General features: G+C 45.8%; 1 protein-coding gene across 2 annotated transcripts in view; it reads left to right on the forward strand.

The window, feature by feature from the left end:
* CACNB4 (calcium voltage-gated channel auxiliary subunit beta 4) overlaps positions 1 to 16,993 on the forward strand; it is a 120,472-nt gene that overhangs the window by 31,900 nt on the left and 71,579 nt on the right. The window contains exon 1 of one of the 2 annotated variants that reach the window (XM_026103037.2): positions 10,720 to 10,871. The exons of the other annotated variant lie outside the window; for it this stretch is intronic. Coding sequence (XP_025958822.1) covers positions 10,827 to 10,871 — 45 coding nt within the window. The 5' untranslated portion in view covers positions 10,720 to 10,826. Of the gene's footprint in view, positions 1 to 10,719; positions 10,872 to 16,993 lie in introns of those variants that run through there. 2 annotated transcript variants of the gene reach the window in all.

The raw sequence follows: 16,993 nt of genomic DNA on the forward strand, positions 1-16,993 counted from the left end.
TTCTGCCTCCCTTTGTGCCTGACTGTGTGTAGGATTGGAGAGACTAGGGAAAACACGTACTTAGCCCCTGCGTGAAGGAGGCAAGGAAGAAAGATGCTGGTGTTTGCACAAATGTCCAGCGCATCAGGAAGGAGCTGATCCGATCAGGCTGCTGCCTGCACCTGAGCTGTCACAGGATTGCACCCTCAGTGCAACGCGTGTTGGTGCATTCATTTCAAACCGGGCGTTTTAAAGGTTTAGCTATGGGTTCAGATAGATATCTGGAAGCTGAGGAGCGGATCCTGTTCTAGTCTGATTCGGTAGCGCCTCGTGCATCGAACCCCTTTTACATGCAGGGCTCTTCATGCCTCCAGCGTGAAGGTGGGCTCTGCTGCGAGGATTTGTATTACTGTGATTGTTCCCTTTTGTACGGAAAAGGCAGAAGATGTTTTTATCGCCCTATGGGGATTTGTGTTTCACACCTAACCTTTCTGGGGGTTTTGGAAATACCACAGATGGGAAGAATTTGGAGCAGGGGTTTGCAGGCAGCGGCCTGGTGGATGCGGCAGAAAAGGCATGCTGCACGCAGGATCGGTGGGAGCCCCGGGTGCATCTGCGGGGATTTTCACCCGGGGGCTTTTAGAGGTGGAACTGCCTGAACAACGAGGAAAGTGGTTGGTATGAAAGAGGATAAACAAGAAGGGTTTTGTATGCGTGTGAGAGATATGGTGAAGAAGGCCTCTTTGTAAAGGAGGAATTACGCAGCTGAAGAGATGAGTCTGCAGAAAGGGGGGGGGGCAAGAAAGGATGGGTTAAGGCCAGAAAAGAGGTTGACTTCCAGAGAGGAGTCTCACCGTGGAGATTCTGTCCAGGAAGAAATGTCAATTTTACCTCCACCTTGATGCGAGAGGCTACAGCGCACTTATGTGAAAGGATGGAAATCATTCCTGTGGCCGTGGGCATATCTTCATGTTGTGACTGAGCCCTGGGCACTGCCAACGCGGGAGACGGCGTGGTCTGTAGGTGAGAAGGCTAACGCTCTTCGTATGTGCTGAGCTATAGCGTCTGTAGGATCCCAGCTGTTAACTGACTGTAGTTCGCCCTGGGTTAGCTTGTTAAAAGCTGGTGAGCCGCAGTCTTTGCATATGAGCTTAGGCTGACTGGGAGAATAACTGCAGAGAGATGTGAACTGGACAGTTTCTGTGACAGGAAGGAACAGAAGTACCCACTGGTGAATCTGAAACCTGTGGTTCAAACATGAAAAAGAAGTGTAACGTTTCATGCTGTATTTTGTGATCGAAATCTCCCAGGCCAGCTGTGGCGACGGAGAAATGGAGGGATCCTGAAGCAGAAGGGCAGGCTGCAGTGAATCCTCTGAATGCAATGCTGAAATAATAAAAAAGTTGGAGGAAGAAAACCGAGAGGACAAAAATGGTCTCAAGAACACTGTAGACGATGATACTGCATGTAGCAGGCCAGGCTGAGGGTGATGAAATACCAGTTCGGAGATTTGGCTGGGAGCAGGTCGGACTTCGGTTTGGAGTGGGCTCTGGTGAACTGGAAGAGAGAAGCTGGAGATTGTGTGGTGGTAAAGGCAAAAAGCTTGAGTTTAGAACTGGATCCAGTTTCTAAGATTGCTCTGATTCAGGTCTGTCACCCTAAACCAGAAATTTTAGCGCTGCAGTGTTAAATTTTTAAATCTGTATTTAATAGCCAAGACAATATGCTCTGATTCCGAAGACAGTGAACAGTATTGCTTTATTTAATGCCCATAATCGGTTTAATTTTGAGGAGTGTTGTTTATTTGAAGTAGCTGGTTTATCCACTTGGATTTGAAATTCTCGTATTAAGCTCTGTGAGCTTTAGTTTTCCATCTATTAGGCGGAGTGGATAGCTATCTCAGGGGCTCTGCGACAAAGACTGGTACCTGTTTTTGAAGTGGTTAGAGAACCTTGGCTGGGAACAGCTGTAAAACTAAAATGTTTATTATTGCGCATTCATATATTTGTTTAAAAGGTTTCTTCTTCCAAGACTAGCAAGAAATCCTTAGTGGGAAGGAGAGGTTGTGAATGTCAGCTGAGAACTGAGAAATTCTGCAAAGGGAAGACGCAAGCGTCTTGTGAGACTCCCCAGTGCCCAAAGCAGATAAGAAGAGGTCTCCCAGAGACTTTACAGCCAGGATCTCCTTATTTACACATGCAGAGCTGAATTCTTGAATCTTTGTTCTTCTCAGCTTGGTTCCCAGCTATCATGCCTAAATGTTTAAAGAAATCAGGTTGGATAAGCAAATGCTCATTCATCGAGCTGTTTCTGGAGCAGTGTCTCCCCTTGGACAGGCGTCATGGAGATCTGCTGCCGGGAACTGAAGAGCTTCCCATACTCCCTTGCCACGAAACTCAAAAGTGCTGCGCTGCGCTGCAGCACATACTGATCAGGTTATAAAGCATAAGAACATGCAATAAATAAACAGCACACTCAAGCCATCCCTGTAAAATCTGGAGAAGAAACAATGTAGGTGAGCTGGTGTCAGGTTTATGTAGTTGTATTTTTTTTTTATTTTGTCCTTTACATTTACCTTTAATCACTTAACAAGAAGATAAAAATGCTCCTTATCACTAGGACTTTAAAATTTTTTATCTGGCTCCTTTTAAAATATCGTTGTCCTAGCCTGTTACCTTAAAAAGGACAGAAAATAGAAACTGTAGATTTGCCAGTTTTCCTAAGAAACATTTCCCATGAGATGGTGTTTTCTAAGGAAGTTGGCTCATCATTTTAGCTAGCAGGATCATCCTTACCAAACCCCAGCTGCTCAGTCTAGACGCTTGTTTTCTCTAAAGAACTGATACTTGATATTTGTAGTTTATCAAAAGTGTATTTTAAGTAACAGTCCCATGAATGATTTCTGGCAAAATTACAAATATTTGAACGTTAATTTGAGAAATTAACACTGACCAGGAGCTTTCTGCGCTGTATGTCTTTTATGAGATCTGAAAACCTTTCTGCTGACTGCTCTGTAGCCTCTGTGACATCCTCCATCTCACAAATTTGGGATTTTGATCAATTCACTTAGGATAACAGCTTAGTACTGCCGCCAGCTAATACAGTCATTTATTCTGATGCATATCAGGTGATGCTGCAGATTTGGATGCAGGCCACATGCGGAGTAGGTAACATTAGCATGTAACGTTAGCCGGGATGCGCCGTACCTGGGGATTCCTGGGCCCAGCGGCCCTGCGCTTGCCGTGCTCCTTCCCCCATCACGCCCTGGCGCCGAGATGGTGCCGTCCGCTCCTCGCTCCGCGGAAGTGCTGCCGGCAACTTTGCTTTTATCAGCCCCTGACTGATAATTGTTGGGTTTTTTTGCTTATTCCGGTACTGCTGAGGCTTTCCAGATTGCAGCGGTGGCTTTAACTGCTGCTGTAAAGCAGCACCAGCTTCCCATAAAGTTTGAAATTGGCTTTTATTGATAGTTTTCCTCATAACTTCATCAGTTGCAGTCTGAAGTGGTATACAGCAACACTCAGCATCAGCACTTAACAGCAGTTACAAAACTGATTAGCACTCATAAGAAGAGGAGCTTAAAGTAAGAAATAAACGCTTAATCCTCTGGCCCATATGGGTTTTGGCATGGAAGTTAAAAAATGTATACCCACTCTGAAAGCCAAACTCCCCTGTCTTCCTTCCAACAAAGACGTGTGACACAATTCAAGCCAAAAAAACAGAGTTTTTTTGAGCTGGTGCCTGTAGCATGAGTCTGTATTTTGGAGCTTTGGTCAGTAGCAGCTTGGTGGTGGGAGCTGCTCGTCAACGGGAGCTTCGCTGGCGGGGAAAAATAAATCTCACAACCTGTTAAATATAGAGGATACCTACAAATGTAGCCCAGTTACCTCTCATTGTAGGTGCTTTACACCAAGGAAAAGTGACAATGAAGTCTTCACACTCCCTTTAATTATAGCAGCCTTTATGTAACAGTGTCAGATAAATGTGTTTTAGAATAGGTGGCACCTCACTTCCTCCAGAAGAACTGTCAAATTAGACCCTACCAGCCTAATTTATTACTTGAAATTCAAAGAATTAAACATACGACCCAGTACTCTCTTTGAATAAAACCTTTAAATGCAGAGAATCCTCTGTGCCAAGACATATCCCAAACATAATACTTTTCTTTTGAAATATAAATACGTAGTTATTTATCTGATTGCTTCTAGGGCCACCAAATACCACAGATGTCATCTAATTCTCATTGCTCATAAGCTGTAAGAAAATAGGGTTAGTGGGGATCTCAGGAGGTTGTCTTACTCATACCTCTGCCCAAAGGCAGGAGCTGTCCTTACTAAACCAGATGCTTATCTAATCTATATTATAAAACAGAAAAAAAAGGAAAAATAACTTTAAACAGAGGAACAGTAAGAAATAGGGCTATGCCAAACACTTAGAAGAGTGCAAAATTGGACTTTTTCCAATTGCTGGAAGCAACTTTGGCCTTGGGTGGCTTGCTGGAGAATGCTGACGGCCCTTTTCCTTTGCGCCGAGGAAACGGTGCTTGGGCTGCTTTGCTCATTTCAACCAGAGCAACGTTATATGGGGGAGAGCGATTTCTTCCAACAGTCCCAAAATTAAGGCTATTGCAGGTCCAAACAAACGCTTATGTTTCATATAAAGTATGCTGATAAATACTGTAGTTTTTGGAGTATTCCACGTGCTTAAAACCGCTAGAATGAGTGAGTTTGTAGCCAATTATGCTGTTAATGTAAATACTAATGCTTTTAGTTAATATGCTCTGAACCTATATGGGATGCTGTCTCATTACCTGTAAATAATGTTATGATTGCAGGATCATAATCTTACTGTTAGAGGAGGAAGAGGGTGGGAAGAACTTCCACCCTGCTTCATTGGCGCCTGTGAACCCAATTTCTTTTTGTTGCTTGAGGGTTAATATTCCTGCCAGTCCTCCTCTCCTGCAGAGCAGCAGGGTAAGGAGGCAGAGAGCAGCCTGTAATCCTGCCGTGCTGATCACAGTGAGTTAGCAGCAGCGAAGCCCCAGGTGAAAGTGAAATGTGTTGAAGTAAGAAAAACAGAGAACTTGCTGACTTCTGTTCTGGCTTTTCGCACTGCAGTGCTGAGATATATGCTTTACTTGGGAATCTAGTTACTACGATTCTATTCAAATAACACTTTAATGTGTTTATGCAGATAGCTGATTGCTGTATCTACTGAAAGCACCATACAAGTGCAGTCATTAGATTGGGCTTCAAATAAAATTTCATATGGTTCTGTACAAAATTCATGCTCTGGGAAAAAATACTATTCCCACATTCAGATAGCTCAGAAATGACCGAATAATTGATATTCAGGAATATATGGGTGCATTTCTCAAAGAGGAATTATATCTTTTTCTGTCGTACTTCAGAAAGGGTCCGTTCTAATCAGAATATGAATAATCTCTAGTGGGATCAGAGTATTTGGAGGAAGCCAAGTATTTCAGAGGTCTGTGGGATGCTCTAAGTATTCTGACTTCGAGTCCTCTCCTTTCTTCCTCCTCCCACCAGTAGAGTGCAATAAAGCATGGACTTTAATGCTAATGCTGGCTCAAAATGCCACAAATAGCTGAATGAGTATTGAGCCCACTGACTTACGTGGCCCCTAACTTCAGGATTAATTCTTTCTTTAGAGTAATTCTTGTTTTGCTTTCAAGTCTGTGCCTGTGGGTTCCTGGATTCCCTGCGTGGCCACGCTTTCAAAGCAAGAGCTGCTGGGAGGAGGAGGAGGAGGAGGAGGAGGAGGAGGAGGAGGTGTAATTCCGTTTCTCTTCGTGAGATCGCTTTCACTTTGGCTGTTGATGAGTTTGGGAACAATATGGACTTCACCTGCCAGCGGTTGTTTCCCATTGTGCTCAGAGGCCAAAGCACCTCTCCAGCAAGCTTGTCCTTGTGACTCCAGACTGCTTGTAGAGCCAGGAAAAGGTCCAGAGGAGGAAGAGGCTTTTACTTCACCACCACTAACAGTACGCAGCCCTTACGGCAATTCCAAATTACACCTTCCTTGTTAAGCTACACGGACTCGAGTTACGCACCTTTGGCAAGGGCACAGTCTAGCTTCTGACAGAGACATTGGGTAGGTCCAATAGAAACCGCATAGATTGTTTTGTGGTCTTTTGTTTTCATCTCCTCCTAAATCCCCTGTGCCTGTAGGAGCACGTGGAGTCGTGGTCTGTGATCACAGGAAGATGTACGTTCCCCACATACCATATTGCAAGAAATTGTGTGAAACTTGCTTCATAGCAGTCCTGCTGACATCGCCCAAGAATGGCAGTCCTCAGACGTGGTTACAGTGATTGCACCGTGATTAAATCCCATTAAAAACAGAGACTAGAATGCTTGTGAAAATACCTATTTACCAGTCTTTGAAGATTAATATTATAAATAAATAGAATGCTACAAACAAAAGGAATAATGCGGCAGCTGACGCCATCTGACAAAAGCAGTTTTGAGGTGCTAGACCTTAAAAAGACTCCGTTCAGCTCATTTATCCATTAGATGTTTTCATCACGTCTCTTACAGCTACATATGCGTGCACACAAGCCTACGGTTTCCTTGGATGCTAGTTCCTTTAGCATTATCCAAGCGCAGGCTGAAGCTGGCAGGTACTAGCGTCTCTCCCCATGGCCGGAGGCAATGGCACTCGCCACCTGGTAGTATCCGATCATCTGTATTTTCTTTCAGAAACAGCCTGAAGATGACTGTGGTCTCTCAAAACCTTCAGTTAATATGTGACCCTCACCTTCTATTGTGCTTGATTTTTTTCTTTTTTTTTTCTTTTAATATTTGAACAGCCTTTTGGGAAGCTCTTCTGAGAAAGATTAAGCTTATAACTATCTTTCTATACGCTTTCCATTTTATTGGATAGCTTAGCACAGGCACGTTGAAATCAAAGAGATTTGTCTTTCTGGAAGCTGACAGAGATGACCACAAGTATATCCAGTGTAACAGTGGTCACTGACTATAAAAACATAACACTTTTATTGAACTAACATCCTGTACTCTAGCAGTAATGTATACAGTCACCTGCATATGTGTAACAGTGAAATAGTGACAACTTGTCACTGAAATCAATAGATCTTGAATTATTTTCTTTAGGCTGATTTATCTCACCCTTTGCAGACCTCGATTGCTTCCTGGGTTTGAGCTGCATGTAGCCCCCCGTTCCTTGTGTATGGTTTAAGGGCCTCATTGACTTTTCAGACCACTTCCAAAGAGTCGGACTTCTTCCCGCTCACCTCAGCGTGCAGCACCTGCACAACGCGGGCACGTGTGCAAATCACCAGTGCACACGCAGGCGCAAAGCTATCCAGGGGCCAAAATGCTCCCTCCCACGTGGAAGCCTGGATTCAGCCGTGCCGCTCCGTGGTGCAGCCGGGCAGACTGCAAGACATGGGCAGGCACGTGTCCGTGGCTCCTGCGTCTGTCTGCACAGGACGTTACCGTTACTGTCCAACAGCAGAGCCGCGCAGCAGCTTCTGCAGAACGGTCCCCCGCGGGGTTCCTTTCCGAAGCTTGGCACCCCGGTCTCTGCTCCACAGCAGGCAGGGAGGCAGCTTCCCTGGAGCTGCCATGCTCTGTTACTTGCTTTGTTTTTAATTGCCCTCCAGGGCAGAATTAACAGTGTTTCTTTGATAAGTTACCTCATAATATTCAAAATCAAACCTGTGATGTAGAGTTCCTGTGTAATTCAGGTATTCATCTTCTTGCGCTTTCGTCTCATACTTGGAAAATACCCCGTATAAATATAGGGGTTCCTTTATACGTACAGCCGTCGCGTTGGCACCACGCAGCTGTGCCAGCCTGCTCAGTGGCAGCGTGGGAGCCCTGGGCTGGTGCCGGGGACGTGTCAGGGGTTGCCCTGTTTGGTGGCAGCACAGACCGCATCGGTTTAAGCAAATTGCGAAAAAGGAGCGTTAGACTCCGCAATGGCGATGCAGAGCACGCGTGTAAGAGCTGCCTGTCCACACTGCACAGGAGGCCACGGCCCACCTAAGCCAGCTGCTTCAAGTCGGTTGTGTGAATGTCCCTTATGTTTAGACCTTTCAAGTACAATCCCTGTTTAATGAGTTATTTGAAATTTTATAGCATCTTTTAGAAGCCTTTCAAGTTGAGTGATTAAATATATATTTTTAATTACCTCTGTATCTGAAAAGGACAGCATGAAAATTTAAGTACTGAAAATCAAATAGTGATTCCCCTGACTTTTGAATTACATTTTCATTACAAATTTATGTGAAAGTGCAGGTTTTTCTTTTTTTTCCTCCTCCTGATTTCACATCCACCTTTATTTTGAGCTGACAAATGATTCTGATGTTGCACTTAGAAATTCCTTCCAGTCTGAAATGTTAATAGTCTCCTACTAACAGTGTATTTGTTTCTTTAGATTCACAACATCACACATTTTAAAGGTGAGGAAACCTGATATATAGCACAGACATTAAAAATTGATCCAGTAACTCCTGTATTGGGCATTCAATGAGCAATTTAAAGGCAGTCTTTAAAAAACCTCCTTCATCTGAACAGCCTGGCTCAAACCAAAACATGCTGGCTGCCTTCTGAACAAGTGATCAGAAGCGGTTTGATAGAAGCGCTGTCTTGTTTGACACAGGCCACTGAAAAGCCATCAGAGGATCATTATTAATTAATTTATTGTTGTGTTTTGTTTGTTGGTTTAACATTGGCAATGTGCTATTTGCACAAGGCTGGAGATGAAGTTGTTACTCTCTGGAAGATCTCGTAGGCTGGAGGCTCTGTCCTGAAAAACACCAAGGGAGACACAAACTTTAACCATGAAGCTGATCAGTGGGATTATGCTTTTTCTGTGTGCAGGCAGGTAAGCTCTTGCAGCCAGGTTGTAGGGACAGAAGCAAAGAATGCACTGGGAGCGTAGAGGAAGGAGTAAACTGTGAATAAGGTTTATTATAATTTGGGGGAATCTTTGAAGAAATTTATAAGAGATTGCAAATGCAGGGAGAATTGTCCTTTTGCTCTGCTTCGAAAGCCTATTGGCTGCTTACCAAAGTGATTAGTGGTAACTTTTCAGAGCTAAATAATTAAGTGTTTGGAAGGAATAGCAGATGAAGCAAACGGAAAAGAAAGATAGGAAGTGTTTATAAACACAGACATGTTTGGTCAGATTGTACTACAGATGGGATTTAAAGTAATCATTTTAATAACCATTTAAGTAAATTACTTCCCTGGGTTTTTGTTTGGTTGGTTGGGTTTTTTTGATCACGTAAGGCTATTCCTGAGTTTTACGCTTACCCACTACAAGTTCTGGGAAGGAAGAGCAGTCCGCTTAAGTATGAGATAGGAAGTCAAGGGGCATACTTAAGTGAAGGGCAGGCTTTGCTACCTGCGCTGATGCTACTTTAGCTACTTGTGGACTTTAGCTACTTCTCTGGACATAGTTTCTTCACCTGTGGAATAAGACGTGCTCTCTCACCGACGTGCTGTGAAGTACAGCGGGTGTTTGTGTAGCTGACACTCTGTAGAAACCAACAGTTGTTTAAAATGAGAGGCAGAACCAGAAACTTCAAGATTAGAGCTCCAGTGGGATCTGTTTTAGAAATTTGTTTCCTAATTTAGTTATAAATAAGGCCAAAACTTTTTTTTTAATTCTTAGGCTATGGGGGGTTTTTTGTTTCCAGCATCACCATACAACATCAGCAGATAAATTAATTTATTCTCTAGAATGGAAATTACTCATGAGAAAAGCTTTCGGATTATTATTTAATTAAAATCTATAATAAGCAGAAATCTTCCAAACACCGCAAACAACGCAAGCGTACCGGCTACGTGCTTAATTGCCCATTTGCTAATTTGGGAAGCTCCAGCTCGTGTTGCAGTTTCCCCACGCTGTCGTCCTCGTGCAGGGATGGCATGTCGCTTCTGCGTCAGCGCTTTGACCCCAGCCCTGTCCAGCAGGTCATCACGAAGCTCGGCCCTGCGCGCAGGCAGCCGCTTCCCGAAATCCCATTCCCTTTGGGAAGCGAGTGAGGACAGACTTGTACCGGACAAAGGCCGTGCTGGCCCCGGCGGCTGCGCAGCTGCCTTCCGGAGGCCGTGGAGGCGTCGGGCGTCCCCGCGGTGGAAAGCGGTGGCACGAAGCCATTCACCCCAGGCGAGCGGAGGAGCGTCACCCCGCCACGTGTTGACTCTCCCCAGCCCCCGCCTCTCACCCTGGGCCATTTTTGTGCAGAACGACAGAGCCAGAACAACCCTCTTTTCAAAGGTGTTTTCAAAGAAAAACGCCATGCGTGTTGCGTGTTTTAAAATAATATAATTTGGTGTTGAAACGCGAGGGGAAGGGCTGGAGCCCCTGCGAAGCGGCGTTGCCTGGGCGGTCCGGTCTCTGTCTCCCCAGGCCCTCGAGGGGCTGCGGAGGGAGGGAGCTGCCCGGGCCCGGCGTCGCCTCTCAGGCCGAGCCCCGCGGGCCGTTGGCGGGCGGTTGGCTCGGGGGAGCCTCGCGCGGCGGCGGCCAATGGGGGCCGGGCGGCGGCGCGGCGCGGCCAATAGGGGCCGGGCGGCGGCGCGGCGCGGCCAATGGGGGCGCGGCGCGGGCTGCGGCGCGCGGGGGGGGTGGGGGCTGCGGGGCGGCGCGGCGCCGGCGGCGGCACCTGCGGCGGCGGTGGGCGCGGGGAGGCGGCGCCGCGCGGCTGGGGCGTCCGCAGCGCTGACAGGGCAGGCTCGGCCCCGCCGCCGCCGCCGCCGCCGCACAGGCCTCCGCCGCCCGCCAGCCCCCGCCGCGGCGCCTCGCAGCGCCGGCTCCGCACCCAGAGAGGCGCCCGGCGTCAGCGGACCTCCATGTACGACAATTTGTACCTGCATGGGTTTGAAGACTCGGAGGCGGTGAGTGTCGCCGCGGCCCGGCCGGGGCGGGGGGTGGGGGGCGGCGGGACACGCACACACGCAGCTCGGTTTCGGGCCGAGCTCGGCGAGCGCCGCGGAGCCACCTGGACTGATGCTCCGTTACGTAACTGCAGCCGGGGGCAGGCGAGCAGCGTAGATGCGTTTGGTTTTTCCTTAACGAAGAAGCGGTGCGAGGGCTCCTGACGTTCAATCCCGCAGCATCCTGATGGCCAAAGGGATCGCCGAGGTGCAGCGGGGCCGGGAAGGCCGGTGCTGCTCGTGAGGAGATGGTTTCCCCACCGCCTCCCCCCGCGCCGGTCCCGCGAGGAGACCTGTGGCCACCTTGGCAAGATGGTTCTCTGGCAGCGCGCGGGCCCCCAGCGCTTTGGTCCGGCTCTGAGCCTCAAATAAGGAACCTTAATACCGATTTCCCGAGTGGCGACTCTGTTCAGCGGCAGCGCCGCGGGAGCCTCCTGGAGCAAAATCACTTGGGGCAAAGGAAACTGCTTCGATCGCCACGGCGATGAGCAGGCTGCTCCATATTAAGCAGGAGCGTGTTACATAAGGTTTTGTGGCCAGCTCATAAAATACACAGATTATAACATAAAACAGAGTGTACGTCAATGCAGACGTATGTGTCGTGTGATGTGGTACCCACAGGAGGACAGATAAGATTGTGTATCTCTTGAGATGAGGCTTTTTCGCTGCCTGACAATGAGGTCTTATCAGTCGAGGACTGTGAAGTGTAGCCTGTCTACGTGTTGCCTCGCATGCGAGAGACTTACCTTAGCAGCAGCTTATTTCAGAGGGAGAGGAATCAGAGCTGTGCAGAATCTGAAATTAATAATGCAGGACACCGTGCTGGGAGGAAGCCTGAAGTATTTGAATCTTTAAAACCTATCCTTCTTTGGGCTGATTTAGGAACTAGTTGATTTCTGTAGTTCCTGCCTTTTTAGATATGCTAATTTTTGTTTTGTGTTTTCTCTCATTGCTGCTTAGAAGCTGCTATGCCAAATGCATATAAGTGTGTTGCTTCCTTTAGAAATGTGTCTTAGGATCCAACTGGATGTTTCTGTAAACCAGGCGTTTATAAGGGAAACCGTGAATTCTTGGGAACTGTTATCATTCCTGAATGCCTGTCTTGTAATGGCATTGTGTCTTTCGGCAGAGTATAGATAGGCTGTAAGAAGATGATTTAAAAGGCATAGTAGTGTGTTTAAGAAGGGTGACTTGCTAGATGGTGGTTGCCGTAGGAGAGGTGATTCATGTATAAAAGCTAGATTTTAAAGGTCACTAAAGATCGCAGATAAACATCTAATGGGATTCTTGGGTGCTTCTGATGTGCTTAATGCCACCTGATTTCAATCAGGCCCCGCTAATTTCTTCCAAGAACATTATTTGGGAAAAGCGGTGCTTGTGATGGCAGAAGCCCAGAGACCTACCTGCTGTACAAACATCCGTGCTATGATTTACACTGTAAGAATCATGTTAGCAACAGAAGATAGGATGTAGGTCTTTAACTGTCAACTTTGGGGGATTGGGATAAAGAAGTCCTTTCTAGGTTCCTTAATATTTCTTCGTGATAATGGTGTTGACAGCTTTTGTAATTTTACAGTCTCTCAGTACTTGACCATGTTTTTGGTAGACTCAACTTCTGGAATTGTGGGAATATGTGAGAATCTCAGCTTTCATTAAAAAAAGAAAAAGAACAAACCCTAAAAACAATCTGGATTTCACAGTCATATGGAAAAGCTAGAGACTCTAAACCCCAAAGGCTCAGACTCAAGGCAGATAAAATTCTGTTGCTTAAAACATTATACCTTATTATTATTTTGGACTCTGACTCATGAACTCAGAATGCCTGCAGTGACAATGCTCTGACAAAGCAGGTAGCATGATAGGTCGTATGAGTATTGCTTTCAAGCCGCAAAGGGACGATGTAATAGAATTAATATACTAAAATATTAATCAAGGGTAGAATACTGGGTTTCCTGCAGTTATTTTCAGAGAAAATGTACTGTGAGTGTGCAAAGATTAAAGAAAAGGGCTCCATGTATTGTTCTGGATTTTAGGACTTGGAAGGCTTTGCCCAAATGTGCAGCTAGTGAACTTAGGGAGGTACGAGCTCCTATACTGTACCTGCTCTTTCATTTGCTGAAGTAAAGGGAGATGTGTTCAAGTACTTGTGCTGCTTACAATGCTTCTAGCACAAAACAGACTGTGTCAGTGAGTCACCCTAGTACAGTAACATTTTCTTAAGGTAGGTATTTGCCCTTATAAAACTCATACTGCAGTTTTCTGTAGTAGTGGCCCGGTGTAAGAAAATCAACTAGTTTCTATGCTTTTCTAGTAAAGAAAAGGTTCATGTTCATAATAAGAAATACGAACCAACAAAATTACATCGTGCTTTTTACCCCAGCTTTCATTATTTTGCACAAGTGCACCGTATTCACTCTGCACTTTCTCTGAAGGAAACCCTGGTGCATGTCCTGAATAGCAGAAAGCTGTGGCAAGCAGGTGGACTGACACTTTTCACTCAGAAGGTCTGTTTCTACCCAGAAGTTGGATGGCAGCTGCTCAGCAGTGAGCACAGCCGGGGTGGCTGCTGAGCGTGTTTTAGGATGTCTCCCAAGCAGGACTTCCCATAGAGGTGCTGCAGGAGCCAAAGCTGTGCGCAGCTCTGATGGAGGGACCAAAATGAAACGCTGCTCGCCCTCCTTTGTTGTGGTTTATGGAACATAAAGAGCCTGGGTAATGTGCCGGGATTGTTGCAGTGGATCTGTTCCTCCGGGCTTTTCCTTTAAATGTATCATTGCATACATTCCAGTAAATGAACTGTCTAGTATGTTTACCGCACTGTAGCATGTCTGCCCTCAAAGGCCCTCTCCAGTGCTCTGCAGTCAGCTTTTTAAAATTTATAGCACAAGATTTTTCTTTACTCCTCCAAAGGCCTGCTTCATCCTCAGTGCAGCCTGTGAAGTTTTCTTTTTTCTACAAAGTATTGCTTTCCGTGTTTGAAGGACTCCTAACAAATGTGGCCGAGAGGGATTTTCAGTGACTAAGCCGCTCCATGGTCTCATATCTGCTTCAAAGATGGTTTGGGCAGATGAGCTTATTGGTGCATAATAGGCCTTATAAATGAAGACAGAGAGAACAGCTGGAAATGCAGCTGTGATCAAGGGTTAATCTTTTAAGATTTTCACTGGGCTGAAATTGATGCATGTTGTTGACTGTCTCCAAATTCTGCATAGCTTCAGGCTAGCCTGGCAGTATAACAATTAGAAATCAGCTGAATGGCACGGTGACCACAGATACCCATAATGAGTTTTTCCCTGATGAAATTTCACCCATTTTGAAGTGCAGTATGTACATATCAATTTTTAATTTGCATTCGAGGAGAAGGTGAAGGATCGGTTTATGGCACCTAAGCAGAGTAAGCATGCTCACTTTAGGAAAGTTACTATAAAATCACAGCATTTAAAGATAGGAGAGCTGATTTTTGTACTAAATTTATCCCTAATTTCTTCTGGTGGAGAGTATACAGGTTATCTGATTAGAGAACACTCTAGGAGAAATGTGCAAAAAGTGAAGGTAGATTTTCCTGTTAAAACCAGGAACAAAGTTGATGTTTTATAACAGTGAACAGATACCTAGATAATAAAACTTTAACCAAAAAAACCCCACACTTATAGTGCGTATGTATATATAAAAGGGATTGGGTGTGTGCATGGGTATTAGAATACATTACCAGCTGTGGTGATTAATGCGAGGTGGGTGACGCACTAGCTAGTATGAAGCTTTTCGGAGGAGGAAAATTATGATGTTGATGCTGAAAAAAAGCTACCAGCGATTATTGGCAAAAAAAGTTGCCACACTGAAGAGCAGAGGTACAGAGAGATAGAAGCATGCAACTTTCGCATACGCAAGTCTCCTTGTAATGAACACGGAGAGGAGGAGGTAGGGTGCAGCCTTTCCTGTGATGAAAGAAGGGGGAAGCATGCTTCTAATGAACGTGAAAGGTTTGGTTTAAGTCTTGCGCAAAGAGAGAAGGCAGCAGAAAGTATCAGGGTGCAGGTGGTCTCAGGGCCACTTGCCGTTTCCAGGAGCCCCAGAGCGGCTGCCTGTTGTTTTGCTGTGCGTTAGGGTAAAGCACAGTGTGTTGAGTTCGAACTTTCTCTGCACTCGTGCAGCGTGACCCAAGGCCGTTTGCTCAGTGTGTCAGTTTTTGCCATGTTTGTTGCCCTGCCCTGTCTGATTTTGGGATTGTTGTGGGCTTTTTTTAGTACTTTGAGTAGTTCTAAAAAGGGTCAACGTTTTTGGAGTGAAAGCTTGTTTGCCTTATAGGGAGTCAGAAGTCTTGCATTCCTGATAACAAGAGAATAGGATAGAAAAATGTAGCACAGATGCTTAAGACAACGAGGTCCACTAAGTAAGAAAATCGTATTGCTTTACTTTCACAGTTATGAGGTAATTGGTATGGTCTGTTTACAGTGAAAAAAATCTGAGCGCTGTTTGGTGGGGCAGTCCAGAATTTCCCAGTGGTCCTTGGTTTCAGTAAAGACTCCATCTTTTTCAGACACAAACATTTATTAAACTTTCTCGTAAGAAATTGCATTTCCTGTAAAGTTTAACTTTGCCATTGAAACAGTGTTTCATTGAAAAATTCTTAGTTAGCAGTGAGCACCCTCTAAAACCAAGTCCATCCCAGCCCCAGCAAGACTGGAAATGACATCCCGTGTAGATAATAGTGTCAGCTTCTTTCCGCATCTGTGAAACCCTCAGGCCAGACCCTGTGTATGTCCAGAGCACTCATTTCAGAGCAACACCTGAGCATGTGAAATGGGTTTCCTCACTTCTTACAAGGTGTAAGATTAATACTTGTCAACACGCAAGCGGCTTTATCTTGTGCACTTCAGTCGGTTGTCAGGGCTGTTGGAAGTTGCTGCCTTTGGGTAGGTCCTGCTTAGAAGTTCAACTTCGTTTTGCATGAGGTGGGGGTGAGGGGATTTTTTGTGCTCCTGCCCAGTTAGGAGGGGTAAGAGTTGGGGGGGAAGGAGGAGTAAAGGACAGAGATGTATTTAACAGAAGAGTACAGAAACGGAGAGCGAGGGGTGGCCTGGCACAGGGTTAGCAAAGAGCCAACTGTGGGCAGAGCTGGGGAGCCAGCTTGGGTGAGAAGCCGCAGTTGCATAGCTGTCGTCATCGTCTGGATGACATGAGGGGCTGTACAGCATCCCAGCTCAGCTGGGACCGGTGACAGACCCCAGGACACTTCACATTCCTTTCTGTTTAATAATGCCAGTGTTTCCCGTTCAGATCATTTTCTTCCTCCTCATGTTCAAGTTATTTAGGATGACATTTCATTTATATCTTTGTTTTACGCCTGTCTTATCATTTCACACTTCTACCTATTCAGTCTTTCTGCAAGGTTGTCTCCTTTTCTAAGCCTTGTATGCACCTTCTTTTCTTGGCCTTATTAGCAGTTTGACCTGCATCCAACCTTTCTCTGGTTTCCTTCAGTGTCGTCTTAGCCCTGCATCCACAGCCTGCCTCCCGCTGCCAGTGCTAGCGGGGGCTCTCAGTGCGACAGAGAATCGGGACCCTTCAGTTACTGGTTTGCAAACCAGTTGGTGATGTGCTTTGATCAAAGGTACTAGGTGAGTTCAGACTCTGTACTGCAAACAGTTTGATAAACATCTTCAGTGTAATTCATTCCCCAGTCCACAAAAGCATTTAAATATTGAAAGCGTCTTGGTGTTTTTAGCAACTAAACACTGGTAAGACCTGCGACCCTGCTAACTGATATTCAAAGTTTGCCTTAAAAAAGGCAGTGCAAAGGAGTTTATGCATGCTTCTGTACACACACTTCAGTAGTTTCTAAAGCCCTAGCACGTTAGCAGAGACCTGGGAAATTGTGTCTGGCAGTGCAATATATAGGGTATCATTTTAATGCTGGTGGTATGGTGGAGATCGGTATGGATATCATCCACAGTGTTACTGGCTTTACATCATACATCAGGTAAGAACGCTCTGCTTGGTGTCACTTCAGTGTTTTCCTGCACTACTAGTGGTGCAAACTACCTGCAAATTTGATAAAGAAAAGGTCCTACCACAGCTGGAAG

This window comes from Dromaius novaehollandiae, chromosome 7 (assembly GCF_036370855.1).
Source record: "Dromaius novaehollandiae isolate bDroNov1 chromosome 7, bDroNov1.hap1, whole genome shotgun sequence".
NCBI classification, from domain to species: Eukaryota; Metazoa; Chordata; class Aves; order Casuariiformes; family Dromaiidae; genus Dromaius; species Dromaius novaehollandiae.